The 21,141-nt window shown below is 40.1% G+C and overlaps 1 protein-coding gene across 2 annotated transcripts in view; it reads right to left on the bottom strand.

Annotated features, from left to right (window-relative positions):
* Nucleotides 1-353: 353 nt before the first annotated feature.
* The window catches only part of LUZP2 (leucine zipper protein 2), a 928,200-nt gene continuing 907,412 nt past the window's right edge, over nt 354-21,141 (bottom strand). For both annotated transcript variants that reach the window (XM_077460834.1, XM_077460835.1), the window contains one exon: nt 354-20,067. In XM_077460834.1, the coding sequence (XP_077316960.1) occupies nt 19,936-20,067 (132 nt within the window). In that variant the 3' untranslated portion in view covers nt 354-19,935. The remainder of the gene's footprint in view (nt 20,068-21,141) is intronic.

The following is a 21,141-nucleotide window of genomic DNA, read 5'->3' as shown; positions in this document are numbered from 1 at the left end:
TATACAGTAGATGTCCTCCAAATGGTAGGATGCTTGTTGTATAATGTAACACTAATGATTCAGTCCCATTACATACATACAGTAACATTTGACCCAATGTCAGTTCTGATATTAATACCTTGTTAGAATTAAGTATGTGTATGGCTATCCTTAGCCAGTTACATCCCTTCAACAAACTCACATTTCACAGAAAATTACCGATCAGACAAAGAATTTTAATACCATCTATACAGCATACAAAGCATTAACTCACAGAGATCTTTACATAAGTTTGATGGTCGCAGACCAAAGACCAGACTTGATCTATATTTACAGTAATAGAAAACATTACAATTCCTATACATACAAAAATATTTTAAAAGTACATACATATATTGTTCATACATTTACAAAAGAAATGTTTTTGCTTTTTCTTTGTACAGTAAGTGACAGATGAAAATGGAGATCACGATGTCATAATGGCAAACAACAAGAATTGTTTAAAATGTGAACTGGATGAGAGACTGAACTTTACATTCATGTTTGTTCAGTGGGTTTAATTGGTAAGTTTTAAAGATGCAGATTATTGCCACATTCAAAAAAAATAAAATAAAAAGAAAATTACAGTATATAAAAAATATCTAATGTTCAAAGAAGGCTTCCAGGTTATAGCAACAAGCGGTAATATATATATCAAAGTTTGCAGACTGTGTAAAATTAACTATTCACAATAGATGCATTTTATTTACTGACCTTATTGGTAATGTTTATTGATTTTCCTAAATGAATAGCATATAAGACAGAAGACAGCTTTAATAGTGCAGACAGAAATTTGAATTATGAAAAGATGCTAAATCTCTCCTCCCATGAACCAAGACACCCATTATTAGATTTAAAGAAGACTTTAAATAAATACTCCAGGGCTGCTTATCTGGTAAGTCTACCCCCCTTAAAAGAAAGCAATATAAAAAATATCATACTATTGGAAGATACATGTAAAAATAACAACTTTAAACCATGATTCCCATGCTTCTTGTGGGTGCCATTGACATCTTCAAGTTAGACTGTGGAATCCATGGGAACTGAAGATCTAAACATTGCAATCTGTACTATTTTCTAGCACATTTTAATCATATTTAGGACTCAATTCTTTTCAGGATCCCATCAGAAGCTGGGTGTGAGGAAAGTATTTTTTAATTTTTTTTTTGAGCAATCAATAAAGTTATATATTATTTTAATAGTGTTAGGTGGATGACTACATAAACCTCTTCTGAATTATTTCCTACTGATAGTATTTACAAAAGCATTATTCTTCATCATTTTTGTTGATATATTTATACACTGAAAGATCTGTATCTGATATATGGGCAGTACACATCAAATTGAGGAAATTTGTGTTATGTTCATACAGTGCATTCAACTCACCTCTGCTGTACATACTTACCTTTCCATCAATCTCCTTATGCTTTAACTGCTGGAGAGTGAAGAAATCATGCAATCAAGGTATGAAGAATATGTAACTTCATCTCCTTACTCTCATGTGACAGTGTCAGGGTCTGGTGATTGGCACAGCATTGAATTTGCCACCTGTGAAAAATTAGATAGTCCTCAACCCTATAAAAGCTCCAACTGAACTGTCCCTTTCTTGTTACTGGCTGCTAAACAGGAGTGGGGGAGCGAAAGAAAGGTGTTTATGCATTCCAGCAGAGGGTGGCATTGATGTGAACCTGTTGCTTGGCAGTCAATTAACAAAGCACTGGTCCACTTTAAGCTGTTTGAAGTTATTCAGGGAAAACACGTGAAGCAGGTTTTATTTCATAATGGGCTTTCTTAAGTCGATTTTTTATATAACAAGTAAATCTGAGCTGTTTAAAATTAAGACTGTCATCTAAATGGTTGACATGAATAAAAATATTTTACTGTATTTATTGCCATATAACACACACCTTTTCACCCTGAAAATCGGGTGCAAATAGCATGTGCCTGTTATACGCCAATACATCAACTTTAGCTGCTTCGGAGGGGACAGGGAGTTGGACGGGAGGGGAGTGGGATGGGAGGAGCGCCATCAGATTACATACAGTGAGAATCTCCTGTTTACTTGGCAGCCTCTGCAAGTCCCGTCATCTGGGAAGCCATTGGACCACTGTTCTGTCTATCATAGGAGATGTCCCCTCTAGGCTGCAGATGGGCATCGATCAGACTGCATTGAAGGCAGTGGTGAGGCTGCTGGATTGAAGGCAATGGTGAGGCTGCTGCATTGATGGCAGGGTGAGGCTGCTGCATTGAAGGCAGTGGTGAGGCTTCTGCACTGGTGGCAATGGTGAGGCTACTGCACTGATGGCAATGGTGAGGCTACTGCACTGATGGCAATGGCGAGGCTGCTGCACTGATGGCAATGGTGAGGCTGCTGCACTGATGGCAATGTTGAGGCTGCTGCATTGATGGCAATGCTGAGGCTGCTGCATTGATGGAAATGCTGAGGCTGCTGCATTGATGGTAATGCTGAGGCTGCTGCGTTGATGGCAATGCTGAGGCTGCTGCATTGATGGCACTCGTGAGGCTGCATTAATGGGACTTGTGAGGCTGCAGATGGGCACTGACCCTTATTTTATCTTAAAAGTTCCTTATTAAAAATGTAAGTTTTTTTTTCCCCCTGAAACGTCCCTCTTAAAATTAATGTGTGTGTTATATGCCTATGCATGTTATACGCCAATACATATGGTAATCACCAGTAGCTTTTAAAAAAAACACAGCTTATGTTTAAAGTCTTTTAAATTACTGTCCTTCAAAATGGGACAATATTCTCAAAGAGTGATAACAATGACAAATAGATAGCAGTGTACTTATTATATGTTTCTTAAAAAAGAGATACCCGTTCTATAAGTATCATATATTGCAAGCTTTCATTGTTTTTTGTTCAGTCAATACTGTTATCAAAAAATAAAGATGATTATACTTTTGCCACTATGCGTTATTTGTACTATGATGAAGCACACATTATTCCAAAATAGCTGCTCGGGACTTTCATCTCATTATATCATTGTACCATTGTATCATATATAACAAATGGCAGATAACAGATTGGCTATACCACTGCAAGGCTTGGTTTCTGATTTAAGTACAATGTATGTACAACATAACCTTGTAGTGACAGCTTTGCTAACAATAAATCACTACTGTGAGTCTAGATTCCGTTAAATTGCCATACATATTTAAAGTAACAAATGACCCAGTGGCAATTCTGTTATTCTTACTTTCTTAGAAATGTCGCTGTTGCATATTCTAACTAGGGTAGGGATAACATATGCACCAGCTGTAATATAGTCTTTTAGTGACTATAGCATACATCTTCAAATTTCAACTTTCCAATTGTTAATTTATGGGTCTAAGCCAAAGTATTGGATTTTATAACTGTGTAACACTGAACAGTATGATAACAGAGCTTACTAATAGTCTTATCTATCTTGCCCCGTCATGCCTTGTCTGGGGGGGGGTTTGAACGTGATGAAGTCTGAAGTCTTCACTATGTCTTTTCCTATTCTTATCTAGTTCCATTATGTCTGCTCAATTTAGAAGAGTAGATTAGGATAAGGTCTCCACTAAGTCCAACGGGATATCTACACTTATCTAATATTAACAATCCACTGCCACCTATACATAACTATAGACCATCGTAGAGGGATAAAGTGACTACCAGGAACAAGTCAGTTTTTTAAAATGGCCATGGGGGTACTTCAACTACCAATACAGGGTAGATTCAAAGAATGATAATGATAAAGATCTAAAAGATAAAAGTAAAAGATAGAGAATGATGTTAAGCCTAGTACACACCATTAGTTCTTTTTTTTTTTTTTTTTCGTTCAACCCTCCAGGTTTTTACAGTTTTTGGTAAAAGGAATTTGTTTTTATTTCTGTCTCTTGCCCCAAAGGAAGGCATGGACAGCATTAAATACATTGCTAAAAGTACTAACCTTTTCTCTCTTTTTTTTAAATCATTTTAGTGATTTTAGTCTGTGTCCCCATTGGCCAATGTTTTCATTACTTGCATAGGCTGCAAAAACAACCTAAAAAAATTGACAACAATTGGATTTTAGGCTTACCAGATGCCAGGGGTTTTTGTATCAATTGATTTTTATTCAAGGTAAATTTTAAACAGAAAATATGAAGCGCATTGGGCCAACAGTTGCACATATAGTACTTATTATAAAACTTTGTATGAGGGTAATAGAGAAAAAGGTGTAGAGGGTTGGGGGGTAGAGTGGAAAAGAGTGGTAGGTTGTGTGCTGGTATGACTGTATATTACCCAGATGCCAATGGGTTTTGTTTTCAACTGCTATTATGCTTTATTTTCTCAATGCTCAATTTTTATATTATAACAGCAGGAGGATACAGATTCTTCAAGTAAGATGAATGCAAAGTTAAAAACCCAGCTGTAAATCTCCCCAGCAGTGGAGAATTGGCATCATTAATGAGGATTTATCCTTCCAATAATGGGTATTTACCTAAAGTAAATCTGTAACTCTTGATAATGTTTAAAGTGGTGACAACAATAGTGAAATCCCAGGGTGTTTTTGCACTCCCGCCACTTCCCTGTAGTGTTATTGCCCCCGTCGCATCTAATTTGGATAGTAAGGGTCACATTAAATTATATATTCTGTTTCTGGAAACAACTTACCAGCGACAGGAGCTCTAAGCCTTTGTACACCCGGTCGGAGATTCCGACAACCAAATCCGTCGGATTTTGTGCGACGGATTTTGTCCGAAACTGTTGCATACACACGGTCGGACAAAGTTGTCGGAAAATCCGACGTGATTACGTTATTTCGTTACGACGGGACTACGTTCACACTAGTAGCCAATAGCTTTGGTGTAGGAATTTGATCTGAGCATGCGTGGCACTTTGTCCGATTGGAATTCTCTACACATGATCGGAGTATGTCCGATCAGAGCATTTTGTCGGAAAATTTTAACAACAAGTTGGAAAACTTGTTCCGTCGGATACTCCGATGGAAACAGTCCAATGTAGATCACACACAGTTGGAATATCCGACAAAACTGTCCGACCGGACACATTCCGTCGGAATCCACGACCGTGTGTACAAGGGCTTAGAGGCAATACATCTTTTCCTATGGAGTTGCTTATTTGCCTCCTTACTAGCGACTGAAACTTTTGCAGCAACTTCAGCCAAGGAGAGTGCATCTACATAGGGTAATTTGCTGCCTCACCTCAGTGATTATGCCCTTGTTGACACATTGCCCATCTAATAAGGCCCTAATAGCCTACATCAGTGAATTTTTTTGCATCAGAATTTACCAATTTTCATAATTGCTTAGGTTGTAAGAAGGTGGAATGCAGGTCAGAGGAAGGTCATCTGCAGGTCACATGTGCCTATCATTGAACTGTGAAAAATCTCAAAAGTATCTCAGGTGGAACCAGAATGCACCTAAAGGCAAGTTTGAAGTATATCTAAACCCAACAACAATCAGTCCTTAGATATGGTGCCCACAGACGGCCCTGTGGGTGTGGTTCTGTAGTCTTCATAGCTAAGATGGCAATATAACTGTTAATAGTTTGCACAGGCATGGAGCACAGGAAGTTACCAGCTCACAAGATTTTTGGCACGATCAACAGATATTTTTAACTTATCAAACATATATAACAAAATTCTTTCAATTGTATATTTAACAGAGCGACTACATAAGGGACTAAATAAGAGAACTTCATTGTAGGGTTTAGAAACACTTTTGTTTGCCCATCAACACAATTCCTTAAAGGATAAATTCACCTTTTCGGGCAGAATTTCAGTTTTCATAATAAATAGAAGCATTTTCCAATGCCATTTCTGGCCCAGCCACCCCAATGTGCCTTGCTCTCTCTTACCTCACCCACAGGAGGTTTAAAATCTTATCTGTTTATTTGTATTTTTATAAGGATTTTCAGATTCCATCACTACTTCAGCTTTCACTTCCTGAAGGTCATCTCCCAGAAGCCTTTGCTTCCTTGTTGCATCCCAGAAGAGGGTATGATAGGGTGTGTTCACCACTCTGGACCACACCTCCCTTAATGCTATTGTTCACCAACGTTCTATTCAATCTGATTGTGCAATCTCCCATCAGCTATGTAGTACAAGGGCCTGTCTGATTTGATAAAAATTAAATGGATTGGTCAGGTGGGTCCTCCTATTCCATAGTTCTGGTAAATTTAAAGGCAATTGTACAGAGATTGTACAATCAGATTGCATAGTGTATGACTGTATGATTATCTTTATAAAAGTACATAGGAGGGAGTTGATGGAGACACTCAGTTGTCAGGCCTCATTCATGTCTCCATGTAACAAAAACTCATATTCTTTCACATGCTTTGCTTTTGGAGCATTTTCACTCGTCATGCATAAGGCAGCCCAATCACTTGAATGGGCTTTCCTACAAGCAACAATCGCCCCAGAGAAGCTCCACAACTTATTTGGAGCAGAGCATGGTGCGTTACTGCAGTTTTTGATGCGTTTACCACACTTCGGGTGCCTTTAAAATGTAATGACTAGACAAACACAATGTATATTTGCAGTGTTTCTTAAATGTATGGCAAAGCAAAGTTTTTCATTTGTTTGGAAACACACAATTGGGAATGGAGCTCCATTATTCTTATGTAAACACACCAATTTCACTTTCATTCCCCATTTGCACCTAAAGCAGTAGGAATGCATGTTTTTTGATAGTTTTTCCAGTGACACACAGTGCAGCCCATTGATATCAATGGGATGCACTACACGTAGCAAAGTAGCACATTTTGGCGTGGTGCGAGTTGCGCGTTTTTTAATGCATTTGTCACCTGTTTTTTCATGTGGCAAAATGTGTGTTTGTTCTGTGTTTCGTGTGCCATTAATAATTAATGACACTAAAAAGCACAACTAGGTAATTTTGGATGTATACATATGTCCATACATTATACAATCTGATTGTACAATATCTGTACAATCTCCATTAGATTTAACAAAACTAAATAATAGGAGGATACAACATTTATCCAATCACTCTATATCTAATCAGGCAGGTCCTTACACTACGTCAGGGGTGTCCCTTGGGCTGCATGGAGGCCTCAGGGAGTTTAGCATGCAGCCTGAAGGAACGCTGGAGAAGCCAGGCTAATGCATGTGTGGAGAAATCCAGAGGATGCTGTGAAAACTTAGTTAATGGGTGAAGGGCGTGCTAATGACGTCAGCCTGTAAACGCCTTCCTGGGTCTTACTGGTTTCTCTGTCTTTGCCTGTATACCAGGAAGTCTCTGAAGCTTTCTGGGAAATATTGCAAGGGCTAAGGCAAGGCCTTGGTCTCAAAATCAAAGAAAGCTTGTATTTTTCTGCAACCAAGGTACAATAATGGTGTATTGGTACATAGGGGAGCTGGATTTTAGAAAAAAATGTGAACTTAGCCTTTACATGACTTCATTTTTAGATAATCATATCATTTAATAACCCCCCCCAAGTGAAACCTGCTGTGCTAAATATTTACCTTCTTCCCAATTACTGTGGTCTTCATTGTGTAGCCCTACTTGGTACCATACAGCCTTTTTTCTGAAAATGGATCGGTTGGTTACTCATCTTACTCATCATCACTTGTACCGTGGCCTCCTTCATTGCTATTGGTGAGATTTTTGTATACAATCTACTTATCATTGAGATAAATAGGTCTGAAGCATCCGACCTATTTATCTCTAAGTCCCTGGATGATGGTACGCTTTTCTATTTATCTTCTATCATTACTACTATTATAGAGGCCACCCATATTTCTCTATACTTATCACAGAGATGGGCCCATAAGAAGATGCAGGAACATGAACACTACAGGGATTTATTGTAATTTTCCCTGTGATTCTAGGTTCTCAGGGAGGAGACATCTGAAGGCATAAGACATAAGTAATACATGTAATTCTGACAGGTTTTAGCCAGCAGATATGGCAGGTGTACGTTAAAATTTCATGCATTTATAGTATGCATCCTTGGCTGTAGACCAAATTATCGTCTACAATAAAGAATTTACAGCAACTCCTGTAGTTTCTATATGTACACTTTTATTATATAAAACCTCAACCTAAGCAATTAAAAAGCACATAACAAATAAACAGAGATCTACAGAATGACAGTAATTTAATCAAATGGAATGGGAATCCCTGCCTCAAAGCTTACAATCTAGGATAAGTAAAGAAAAGAAAGATAAAATACATAAAATACAATATACAAAGTCTATATACAAATTCAAGTGGTTCATAACATAGGTCTTATATACATATTCCTATGATGTACACAGTACATCGTATTAAATATAGGGACATCATTGTATAAGTATAATGTGCCCTTCATTACATTATATGACAACATAATTCAATGTCTACACCCAGATCTAGCATACTTGTGTGCTTCAACTATTATGAACATTTTCATTAATACAGCTAAATGATTGTGACTAAAGTACCAGCAGACAACATTACATTAGAATATTGTAACTTTGTGTATATGGGTTCTGACATTCCACCATCCCAGTGATAATAGTAAAAGAAATTATATATTGTCACAAATACTAATGCATTTGCCTGCTGAAGACTGTAAAAAAGAACATTTACAATGAGACACTATCTATGAGGAGATCACTCAACATGCTCTTAACAATACATATGAAAAACATGTTGGATGAAATCTTGTGAAGGGCTTTTTAGGCCTGGTTCACACTTGTGCAGGTTGCAGTTTGCATATTGCAGGTGCATTTTGCATTTTTTCAATACACATCTTAAGGCTGGCTTCACACCTGTGCATTTTTAGTGCTTTTTGCATTTTGCAGATTTGAACTACAGTCCATTTAGCATGGTTTCCTATGGAATACATTATGTAGTGCAAATCTGCAAAATGCAAAAAGCACTAAAAATGCATAGGTGTGAATCCAGCCTCAAAACATTGAAGTCTATGGAACCAAAAAACAGAAAAAGAAAACACTGGTCCTTTCCATAAAATGCACAGATGTGAACTACATCCATAGGAAACCATGTTAAATGGACTGTAGTGTGTTTCTGCAAAACTGAAAACGCACTCAAAAATGCATAGGTGTGAACCAGGCCTTAATCTATAAATGAACAATAAAGCCTGTTAGTTTATGGCCTGCCTTATGCCACATGATCAGATTTTCCAACAGGAAATATTGGATGTGAGCTTGTTGGCGGTAAGTCCGACCATGTGTATGCTCCATCGGACATTTGTTGTCGGATTTTCCGCCAACAAATTTTGGGTAGCAGGTTCTCAAATTTTCCACCAACAAATGTTTGTTGTCGGACTTTCCGATCATGTGCACACAAGTCCATCGCACAAAAGTCCACGCATTCTCGGAATCAAAGACGAGCTGGAAGCGCTCGGTCTTGTAAAACCAGCGTTAGTAATGGATATATTACGTATGTCTTGTTTGTCACTATGTTCGTAATTGTTGTTGACCAACATTTGTGTGACCGTCTGTAAGCAAGTTGGAGCCAACACCCTTCGAACAAAAATCTGCGGTTTTGTTGTTGGAAAGTCCGACCGTGCGTACGCGGCATTAGAGATGATTGACTGAATGGACAAAACTCTTTTACTATAATATTTATTAAGATAAAGCAAAGCTTCTGTAACTTAGTATTTGATTTATTTGGAAAGAATATTATATATACTGTATACACTATACTACTAAAAGTATTGTGACAACTACTTTTACAAATACATGAACTTTGATGGCATCCCAGTCTTAGTCCATAGGGTTCAATATTGAGTGCAGGGCAGTCAAGATCCTCCACCCCAAACATCTTCATCCATGTCTTTATGGACCTTGCTTTGTGCACTGGTGTGCAGTCATGCTTGAACAGGAAGGGGTCATCCCCAATCCATTCCCACAAATTTGGGAGCATGAAATTGTTCAAAATGTCTTGGTATGTGGATGCTTTAAGAGTTCCCTCACTCGAACCAAGGGGGCAAGCCCAACCCCTGAAAAATAACCCCTCACCATAATCCCTCTCCACCAAATTGTTTGGAGGGGCTGCCCAATACCTTTGGCAATAGAGTGTGGATGAGCGAGTTTGGGGAGGAGAAATTTTAATGGCCTGCACTGACTCCTGACCTCAACCCGATAGAACACCTTTGGGGTGAATTAGAGCAGAGACTGTGAGTCAGGCCTTCTTGTCCACATCAGTACCTGATCTCACAAATGTGCTTCTGGAAGAATGGTCAAACATTCCCATAGACACACTCCTAAACCTTGTGGACAGCCTACCCAGAAGAGTTGAAGCTGGTATAGCTACGAAGGGCGGGCTAACTCAATATTGAACCCTACAGACTAAGACTGGGATGCCATTAAAGTTCACAAGCATGTAAAGGCAGCCATTCCAATAATTTTGGTAATATAGTGTATATACTGTGTATATATATATATATATATATATATATATATATATATATATATATATATATATATATATATATATATTGTGGCAGCACGCAGGTAAAGTCACCTGGTTGTATCCAGGATGGGAAATATGTGTGCCCTAGATTCAGGCTTTATGAAGACTTGTATAATTAGAGGGGAAGAGTTAACGAGCCCAGCTGAAGTAAGTGGGCTCATTAAGACCTCTAAAAAAAACCCCAGCATGCTTAGGGAGATGCTCCATCCTGGAACCAGTTTTGTGTGTATAGACTGGGGAGTGTGATACCTGTTCTGTGCGGTGAGTTAACGCCTGTGTGGCAAACCCCTACAACAGAGACAGGGACTGGGGCAGCACAAGGCTGCACTCAGTTGTTAGACAGGGAGTCTAAGTGTGTAATTAGAGGTCAAGCTGACCAGGATTTATTTTCATGTTTAATTTTTGTTTGGCTGTTATATGTTTCACTGCATGTAGCATAAATAAACTGCATCTTTTGTTTTTTTGCACCTACAACGCTGTCTGCTGTGCCTAATTTTGTGTTGTGAACCCATCCAGGGGGTCACACACACCCGTTGCCGAGCTAACCCCCTCACAGTTGGTGGAGAATTTTGGCAGTTTTTTTTAAGGCCAGCATGGAAGAGATACTGAGACAGCTGGCTCTAGTAAATGCAAATCAGCAGCAAGCAAATGCAAATCAGCAGCAAACAAATGCAGGTTTACAAAAGAGCCTTGCAGCCCAGCAGCAGACAAATGCAACTTTGCAGCAGTGTCTGGAAGCTCAGCAACAAGCCCAGCAGCAATCTGAAGCCCGCTTCATAGACCTGTTGCAGAAGCAAGAGCAGAGTTTTCAACAGCAAATAGAGACATTAATACAGCAACGTCCGCAGACCAATGAGGCAAGTGGTTGCACTAATACCGCATCCTTTGGTGTGAGCCGTTTATTGACAAAAATGACTGGAGAGGATGATCCGGAGGTGTTTTTGACCACATTTGAAAGGACTGCTGAAAGGGAAAAGTGGCCTAAGGAGCAATGGGCTGGACTGGTGGCCCCTCTGTTAACTGGGGAATCGCAGAAAGCTTATTATGACCTAGAGCCTGACCAAGCAAAAGACTATGTGGTGCTAAAAACAGAAATATTGGCACGGCTGGGTGTTACCCTGGCCATCCGGGCTCAGCGTGTGCATAATTGGACTTTTCAGGTTGGAAAACCCCCCAGGTCTCAAATGTATGATCTCATTCACCTGAGCAGGAAGTGGCTGCAGCCAGAGATTTTGACCGCACCAAACATTGTGGAACGTGTTGTTATGGATTGTTTCCTGAGAGCTCTTCCTACTGCCATCCAAAAATGGGTAAGCCATGGAGATCCAGAAAATGCAGATAAACTTGTGAATCTGGTTGAGAGGTACTTGGCTACAGAGAACCTGACCACCTCTTCCAGGGACTCACAGACTTTCCACCCTAAGACCAGATCATTCCCAGTGGCGGGTAAGATGACTCCAAGGGGTGAGGGTGGAGAGAGTGAGAGAGTGGGAGTTCTTCCTAAGGTCTGGCGGGAGCAGCCCAGGAAGCCCAGGCTGCAAGAGGCAGCGAAAAAGATTATTTGCTACCGCTGCCGGCAAGAGGGACATATTGCAGCCAATTGCCCCGTTGTGGATGAGCCTATGCAATGTGACTTTATAAGGGAGAGACGTCAGTCGCTGTTTGCGACAGTTGCATGCACTGCCATTCGGGGATCTGAGAAACATTTATGTAAAATGTGTATTAATGGTAGAAATGTTGATGTGTTGCTGGATTCAGGTAGCCTGGTAACGTTGATAAAAGCTGAATTAGTTACTACAGAGGTCTCTTTGAAGAACAGGGTGGCTGTTATTTGTGTGCATGGGGACACCTGAGAGTATCCTGTAACTTCAGTGTTTTTTGAGACCCCCAAAGGTAACCTCTCTCATCAGGTGGGGTTAGTGTCTCACTTACCACATGATGCTATTGTGGGAAGGGATTTTCCAAAATTCTGGGAACTCTGGGATTGTCTTGAGCCCCCCACTGGTGCCCCTATAAACCAGGAAGATGACCAGAATTCCTCTGGGAGTGGTGAGGACTCTCCTGAATTTCCATTGTCGGTATTGGCGGGGGAAACTCGAGAAACTGGGGAGGAGCCAACATCCTCAGATGAAAAATTGCCGTCTGTGGAGTTTTCAGATCTTGAGGTTCACAGGGAAAATTTTGCCACAGAACAGTTAAAAGACCCCACCCTAATAAAGGCACGGGAAATGTGGTGAAAATAGATGGCGAGTTAGTGAACCCAGATAAGACTTGCACTTATCCTTACTTCACTATGGAAAGGGACCTGCTGTATCGAGTGGCTCAAAGGGCAGAAGAAACCATTGAGCAACTTGTAGTGCCCAAACCTTACAGGAAGTTGGTGTTAGAATTGGCTCATGGGCACATTCTGGGAGGTCATCTGGGGGCCGAGAAAACCAGAGAGAGGATATTGCAGAGATTCTATTGGCCTGGGGTCATGAAGGAAATAGAAAATTATTGTTCCTCCTGCCCTGTGTGTCAGAAGTCGGCACCTATGCCACATTTCCGTAACCCGCTGGTACCTCTTCCTATCATTGAGGTCCCCTTTGAAAGGATCGCAATGGATTTGGTAGGTCCGATAATGAAGTCCGCCAGGGGGCATCAGTACATTTTGGTTATATTGGACTATGCCACCCGTTATCCGGAAGCAATTCCTCTTCGAAATACCTCGGCCAAAACCATAGCCAAAGAGCTATCTCTTGTTTTTAGCCGCGTGGGTATTTGTAAGGAACTGCTTACGGACCAAGGTACACCCTTTATGTCCCGGGTTATGAAAGAATTATGCAAGTTGTACAAAGTGACGCAATTGCGTACATCTGTGTATCACCCCCAAACAGATGGGTTGGTTGAAAGATTCAACAAAACCCTAAAACAAATGTTAAAGAAGGTGGTGGATAGAGATGGAAAGAATTGGGACTGTCTAATACCCTATCTGATGTTTGCCATTAGGGAGGTACCCCAATCCTCTACGGGTTTCTCACCCTTCGAGTTGCTCTATGGGAGACACCCAAGAGGGCTGCTGGATATCGCCAAGGAAACTTGGGAAAATGAGAGTTCTCCTCACAGGAGTGTGATTGAGCATGTCGCCCTGATGGAAGATAGAATTGCACAGGTAATGCCAATTGTAAAGGAACATTTAACCCAAGCGCAGTTAGCACAGCAGAGAGTGTACAACCGTGGGGCCAAGACCCGTACTTTTTCCCCGGGGGATAGGGTCTTGGTGCTAGTCCCTATGGTTGAAAGCAAATTTCTGGCCAAATGGCAAGGTCCATATGAAGTAATTGAAAAAATTAGTGAGGTGAACTACAGGGTTAGACAGCCAGGAAGGCGAAAGCCGGAGCAGATCTATCACGTCAATCTGCTGAAAGCCTGGAGGGATAGGGAATCCCTAGTCGCAGAGACTTTGTCACAAGTACAGCCTGATTGCTTAGTTCCTGAGGTTGGAATAGCAGACACCTTATCAAAACCCCAACAACAGGAGGTTAAAGAGTTTGTACTTTGTAACAAAGAGATTTTCTCTGAGCTTCTGGGACAAACATCTGGCGTAGAGCATGACATTATCACCCCGCCAGGAGAAAGGGTAAAACTAAAACCTTATAGAATACCAGAGGCCCGACGGGAGGCAATACGTGGGGAGGTACAAAGGATGCTGGAATTGGGTGTAATAGAGGAGTCCCAGAGTGACTGGTCCAGTCCTATCGTACTAGTGCCCAAACCTGATGGGAGCTGGCGGTTTTGTAATGATTTTCGACAATTAAATAAAGTTACAAAATTTGACACCTACCCCATGCCGCGTATAGATGAGTTGATTGACCGGCTGGGAACAGCCCGATATATGACAACTCTTGATCTCACCAAAGGGTATTGGCAAATTCCCCTAGATGAGTCAGCCAAGGAGAAAACTGCGTTTGTAACCCCAGATGGGGCATTCCAATATAAGAGAATGCCGTTTGGGTTACAGAATGCACCGGCAACATTCCAGCGGAAAATGGATAAGATTCTGAGGCCCCATCAGAAATATGCTGCAGCTTACCTGGATGATGTGATTATCCATAGCACAGACTGGGTCTCACATTTGCCAAAAGTACAAGCAGTCCTAGACTCTATCCGGGAAGCTGGGTTTACGGCCAATCCAAAGAAGTGTACCATTGGACAGGAGGAGGCCAAATATCTTGGGTACACTATTGGGAGGGGGGTGATAAAACCCCAAGTCAATAAAGTCGAGGCCATACAGAGTTGGCCACGTCCCAACAGCAAGAAGCAGGTACGAGCCTTTCTGGGAATCGCTGGCTATTATCGACGATTCATTCCCCATTTTGCTTCTCAGGCTGTGCCCCTCACCAACCTGACAAAAGGGAAAGAGTCTGTTATGGTTAAATGGTCCCCAGAGGCTGAAGAAGCATTTCAGTCCTTAAAAACAGCCTTATGTAGCCAGCCAGTGTTGTACTCACCAGACTTCTCTAAGGACTTCGTTGTACAAACTGATGCATCAGACGTTGGGTTAGGAGCAGTGTTATCCCAGGTCTGGAACGGGGAAGAGCACCCAGTCATTTACCTCAGCATGAAGTTGAGGTAAATTACGCCACGATTGAGAAGGAATGTTTAGCAGTGAAGTGGGCTCTAGATTCCCTTCGGTACTATCTGCTATGTAGGCACTTTGACCTGGTGACTGATCACGCTCCTTTAAAGTGGATGGCTCAGAACAAGGAGACCAATAGAAGGGTAAATAGGTGGTTCCTGGCCCTACAAGAATTTAACTTTACAGTTAAGCATCGCCCTGGTGTTAAAATGGGGAATGTGGATGCTTTGTCTCGGATACATGCATGTCTGACTGCTTGTGTTACAACCCCAAGGTTGAAACAAGAGGGGGGGGGTATGTGGCAGCACGCAGGTAAAGTCACCTGGTTGTATCCAGGATGGGAAATATGTGTGCCCTAGATTCAGGCTTTATTCAGACTTGTATAATTAGAGGGGAAGAGTTAACGAGCCCAGCTGAAGTAAGTGGGCTCATTAAGACCTCTACAAAAAAAAACAGCATGCTTAGGGAGATGCTCCATCCTGGAACCAGTTTTGTGTGTATAGACTGGGGAGTGTGATACCTGTTCTGTGCAGTGAGTTAACGCCTGTGTGGCAAACCCCTACAACAGAGACAGGGACTGGGGCAGCACAAGGCTGCACTCAGTTGTTAGACAGGGAGTCTAAGTGTGTAATTAGAGGTCAAGCTGACCAGGATTTATTTTCATGTTTAATTTTTGTTTGGCTGTTATATGTTTCACTGCATGTAGCATAAATAAACTGCATCTTTTGTTTTTTTGCACCTACAACGCTGTCTGCTGTGCCTAATTTTGTGTTGTGAACCCATCCAGGGGGTCACACACACCCGATGCCGAGCTAACCCCCTCACAATATATATATATATATATATATATATATATGCCAAGTTTTCTTTGTTGCCCCTGAACACATAAGGGAGATTTCACCTTTACTTCCTGTTCCTGTGACAACATGACAATTAAAGAGGTGAGTTGTTGTCACTTGGACAGGACGACACAGGCAGTAATAACCTGATGGAGGTTTTACTCCTTTACCAATTTACTTAAAAGATAAGTATGGACAGCCAGTTGCTGAACTGTAGGATAAATCAATGAACTATGAGAGCTGCCACCAGCGTCCTCATAGTTCATTGAGAACTATAAGTCATCTGCCTCAATGAAAAACAGTACTTGTACTTCATTGATAAACAGAACTCTGTTAATAAATGAAGTGACTGTGTGAGCGAAGCCCTGCATGGCTGATCTGTTTTTTAAATAGTGATAATGGGTGGGATCGGGAAGTGCGGGTAGGTGCTGTATTGTAGCATGTTGCATGTTAAACCCTAAATACAGGTGTAACATGTTACAAAGGTGAACTTTTATGTGCCCCCTCTGCACATACATTCCCTCCTGTCCTGTGAGGAATTTGGGTAAATATCCCCAAGTAAAGCCTGACAGAGGTTATGTCCATTCCCCATTTGAAAACAGCAACAACAAAAAAGTTTTGGATAGAGTTGGGTTTTTAATGCCCAACTCTGGGCTGTTAGATTTGCCCATGCACACTCCCTTCCTCTGCACTGGGGAGTTAAACAGACAATAAATTAAAATGTTTCTAATGCTTTAGCTTTGTGGCTGTTTACTTAACAAGACATACAGTACTTTCCTAGAATGTTTCCATTTATATGACCAGCCACTATAGAAACCAATTATATTGTAGCTTCCAAAGCATATTTCTGATTGGTTGTTACACCTTATTAAATGATGGCCTATGAGTAACCTTCCATTGTGAGGGATTTACTAAAATGGTTTCACACAGAATCTGGTGCCGCTGTGCATAGTAACCAATAAGTTTCCAGGTTTTATTGTCAAAGCTTAATTAAACAAACTGTTAGAAGCTGACTGGTTACTATGCACAGCTGCTCCAGATCTGTGTGCACCAGTTTTAGCAAATCTCCCCATTTAGAATATTTTACCCTGGGCAAAAGTTCTGCATAGTCAACATAGGTCATGGCCAAGGAAGCAGGGTTGCCATCCACGTATGGTGTTGACTGTTGGAAAAACATTCTTGGTGGTACTAAAAGAATGTCACCCTGACTACCCATGCAATCTCCTTACTGGTGCTATCCCAACACAGTTTATGTGTTTTGTTTGGAATGTAGTGTACTATGTGCTTACAGTTCCCTTTATATGGAACCAGAAGGGTAACAACATTGTCTACACTTCTTGTCTTCTGTTCTAGGTGCCTCTTCCAGCATCTTCACCCCAGCCTCAGCATGCATTGAGTGGCTATAAAGTCTGATCTAGTATGATACCAACAAACCACTTCTTCTGGATTAGAGGGTATCAACAGAAGACACTTGTTCTGAGGAGCATGAAGCTTGAAACCCTTTTGGTGTACTGCTGTCTGTACTAGAGTTTGATTTTTTTTGTGTTTCTGTCCAACTGGCCCACACCATGTAGCTATTTGATTTATTGACATAAACATTGTAAAGGCAAAAGGCAGTCCATTTCAGCTACTAAAACTGTATGCATTTGATAAATAGAACCACAGAGACCTGTAAGACTACTGATATATGTTTAGGAGACGAGGTGCAAGTCAACGTATAATATTAGCAGTTTGTTTGATATTAAGACCCTTTTTCAGCTGCTTTCAACTACCAATCAAAATCCAGCAGTGATGTCCCTTCTACAAGTTAGGTAATGAAGGTAGGAATATGATGACAACAGATCTAAGAATGTAAACCAATGCAACAGATGGGTTTTAAGTTCATATTAACAGTGCCATGAAGTTTAAATTGTATGTATGTATGTATGTATGTATGTATGTATGTATTTTTTGCTTTAGATAGAATGTAGAGTTAGATCCTTGCTTCTTATTGCTGTCTGTGTCCTGCTCAGGAGATTCACCCTCACTATTGGTCCTGGCATATATTGTCTCCTGTACAGAAAGCAATGGTAAATCAAAAATTTTGGAAGTGTCACTGGAACAGGAGATAAGGGAAAATATTCCAATTGGGAATTCTGTTCTGTTGACAACTGTGCAAGAGAATATATCTTCTCACTTTGGAGAGATCTCCTCTTACTTTCTGCTTTGTTTCTTGTACAGGAAGTGAAGGGGAAACCATTTTTTTTTAAATTGGCACCGCAACAGGTGAGGGAAAATCTTCTGTTCTAGTGACAATTGTCTAAGGAGAAATATTCTCTCATATTGGAAAGATTGCCCCCTACCTCTTGCTTTGTTTCTGGTACAGTATGCAAAGGTAAATTCCCCTAATAGGTAGACATGTGCATTAGTTTTCGTCCAAATGCATTTTTGTCCGAATTTCTGGTATTTTCGTTATCGTTTTAACAAACGATAATGAACGAGCAGAATCCAAAAACCGAAAGACCCGACATAAACAAATTCTTTATTTTCATTTTCGTTTTGACAATATAGTTTGATATAGATAGGAGATTCGACATGACGCTGACAATAGCAATCTGTGTCCATCGAACCTATGGTCGAATGTGCCTAACCTTAGCTCTATTAGTCCAAGATTATTCTACATAGAGAGAAAAGATTTGACATAGAGAGAAAAGATTTGACATTATAGAGACAATAGCAAAAAAGGTTGAATGTGCCTAACCTAATTCTATTAATCCAAGATTATTCGACATAGAGAGAAAAGATGCAACATGAAGATTCGACGAAGCAGTCACTGCGAGTGGACATTTATGGTCAATTGCTCCACCCATAGGCTATAGAAGAATTATAATGTTGGTTGACAAGTAATAATAATTAATAAATATAATTATTAATAGTGTCATACAACTTTAGAATTCTACTATAGCTTGTAGGTGGAACATTTGACCGGAAATGTACGATTGCGGTGTCGTACAGTTTGGCTGCTCCGTCGAATCTTCATAGAACATTCGACAGACACCATAAGCCTTCAATGACAGATTCAACCTTAATTATTTTGGATTTTTGGACGAATGCATTTTTTAACAAAACAAAATAAATAAAAACGAATTTCGGGAGTAACTAAATAAATTTATTTTTCAGACGAAAATTTAATTCCGAAACAAAATATTTCAGTGTGCACATGTCTACTAATAGGACATTGCCAAACCATACCCTACTCTATCCAAAACTAAAGAGAAAAGTTTGGGCTCTGCATACACTCTAAGATTAAAATGTGTAAACATCAGTTACAGCATAATCTTTGTGTGCACCAGTTTTCATGCAAAATTTTCCATCAGTTACAAACATAAAATGTCTCTGAAAACTGCTACTAAAGATTTAATATTACAAATACAACAATTTTAGTACATAAAAAAAAATTGATAAAGATGATTTAACAGACTGCTAAATAATGCTTAATGCCTATAATGCCTAATGTGTTTAAAAATAGCTTTCAGCTAAAACGTCTCTTAAAATGAGTGCAATTTACTGACAACTGCCTCTTTGGTGCTAGTATTGAAATTCCTGTATTCCTTACTGTTTTTTTTAAGTTCTACCCCGATGACAAGAAACTGGGCCAGCCAATCAGGAAACAAAGATGGGAGTTGTGCCAGGCACTCAGATATTAAGGGAGGACCTACATCGGTTTCAAGAGAAACGTAAGCTGTAAGCAAGCTAAATTTGGTATTGAAAATGGGAAGTGACCAAAAACTAAAGTGCAAAAGATGTATAACTCCTATGGTAGCCCATGTCAATTAGTTTTGTACAAAAAGAACTTTGAACACAAGGCTGTACAACTGTAACCCTAAAGAGTGCTTACATCTGTTATATCATTTACAACCAGTTTAGGGTATAAAATTCATACAGAAAGCCAACAAAAATACTGTTTGCCCAAAACAGTTGGATGTTCATAGAAAGATTTCATAGCTAAGCTATAAAACAGTAGGGTCTAGATATACAACAAAACTTTAGCTACGGTTGTGAGTTTGTGGCAACGTGGCATATGCTTACATTGCCAGAGTCACAGTTCTTATCTTGTTTGAATTCTTTAGTTGTCAGTTCATTGGGACTTGATGTTGTATTTACAGGTGCAATTGTATGACTCTGAAAAAAAAGAAAAAAAAAATATTAACATCAACGCTATAAATAACCAAATGAATACAAAATGAATGTGCTGCACTCAATTTAAATATAACAAAAACAAATAATCAACCACTTAACTCCCAGGCCAAATCTGACACTTCTCACATACAGATAATCCTTGTTTAACGACTTACCTGTTTAACGGCCACTTGGACTTATGACCAGCTCTCCCCACCATAACGACCCGCTATACATCATTATACAGTACAGAATTTTCGTTTGTGTTCTGTACTTATGCAAAGTAAAATAATTTTATTGAGCTAGAGTTTTGTGTTTAGACATTTTTTCACAATACAGTACAGTACATTAGTTAAGAATGCTTAAAATATTGATTACTTGTGTCTCCTTGTTTAACGACCAATTTGTTTAATGACTTGGTCAATGGAACGAAACCTAGTTGTTGGAGGAGAGCCTGTATATGTAAACATTTACATTTTTTGCTAGAAAGTTACTTAGAAGCACTAAACATTGTAACAGGGGTCAGAAATATATATATATATATATATATATATATATATATATATATATTTATTGTGTTTGTTTGTTTTTTGTGTGTAAGCAGTCAGCTTGATTGCTTAATTAATCTTTGTGCTCCTGTGCTCCACAGGGGATGGGAGATGAGCTTGATCTCCATAGGAAGCACAGAAAACATAGTGTCCAGTATTTGGACATGTGCCAGCACCAGGTGTTGCATGCTAGCCTTAGCTAAATTCAAAGTACAATTTAATTTCCCTAGCAGAAAATGTCAGACTGTTGATAGTCTCTTCAGTGATGGACAAAGGAGCTGATGGCTGCAGGTCTCACTAGGCGGCGAGAAGACGCATGGAACTGGGGAGACAGATAGTTCTGTATGGGCTGTGCGTTCTCTACTGCTGGGACTTGTAGTCCTGCATTGTCTGTGTGGACCAGATGCTACAGCCTGGCAACACAGCCACTCTGAGGCCAAGCTGCCTGGACATCCTCTGCTGAGGCCCCTGTCGGCTCTCTGCATTGCTGCCCTGTGCCCCTGGACTTTGCTGTACTAGATTGTGGCCC

The sequence above is a fragment of the Lithobates pipiens genome, unplaced genomic scaffold, assembly GCF_037356315.1.
Source record: "Lithobates pipiens isolate NorthernLeopardFrog02 unplaced genomic scaffold, aLitPip1_a1.2 Scaffold_10, whole genome shotgun sequence".
Lineage (NCBI taxonomy): Eukaryota > Metazoa > Chordata > Amphibia > Anura > Ranidae > Lithobates > Lithobates pipiens.
This window is presented reverse-complemented; position numbering and strand designations above follow the sequence as displayed.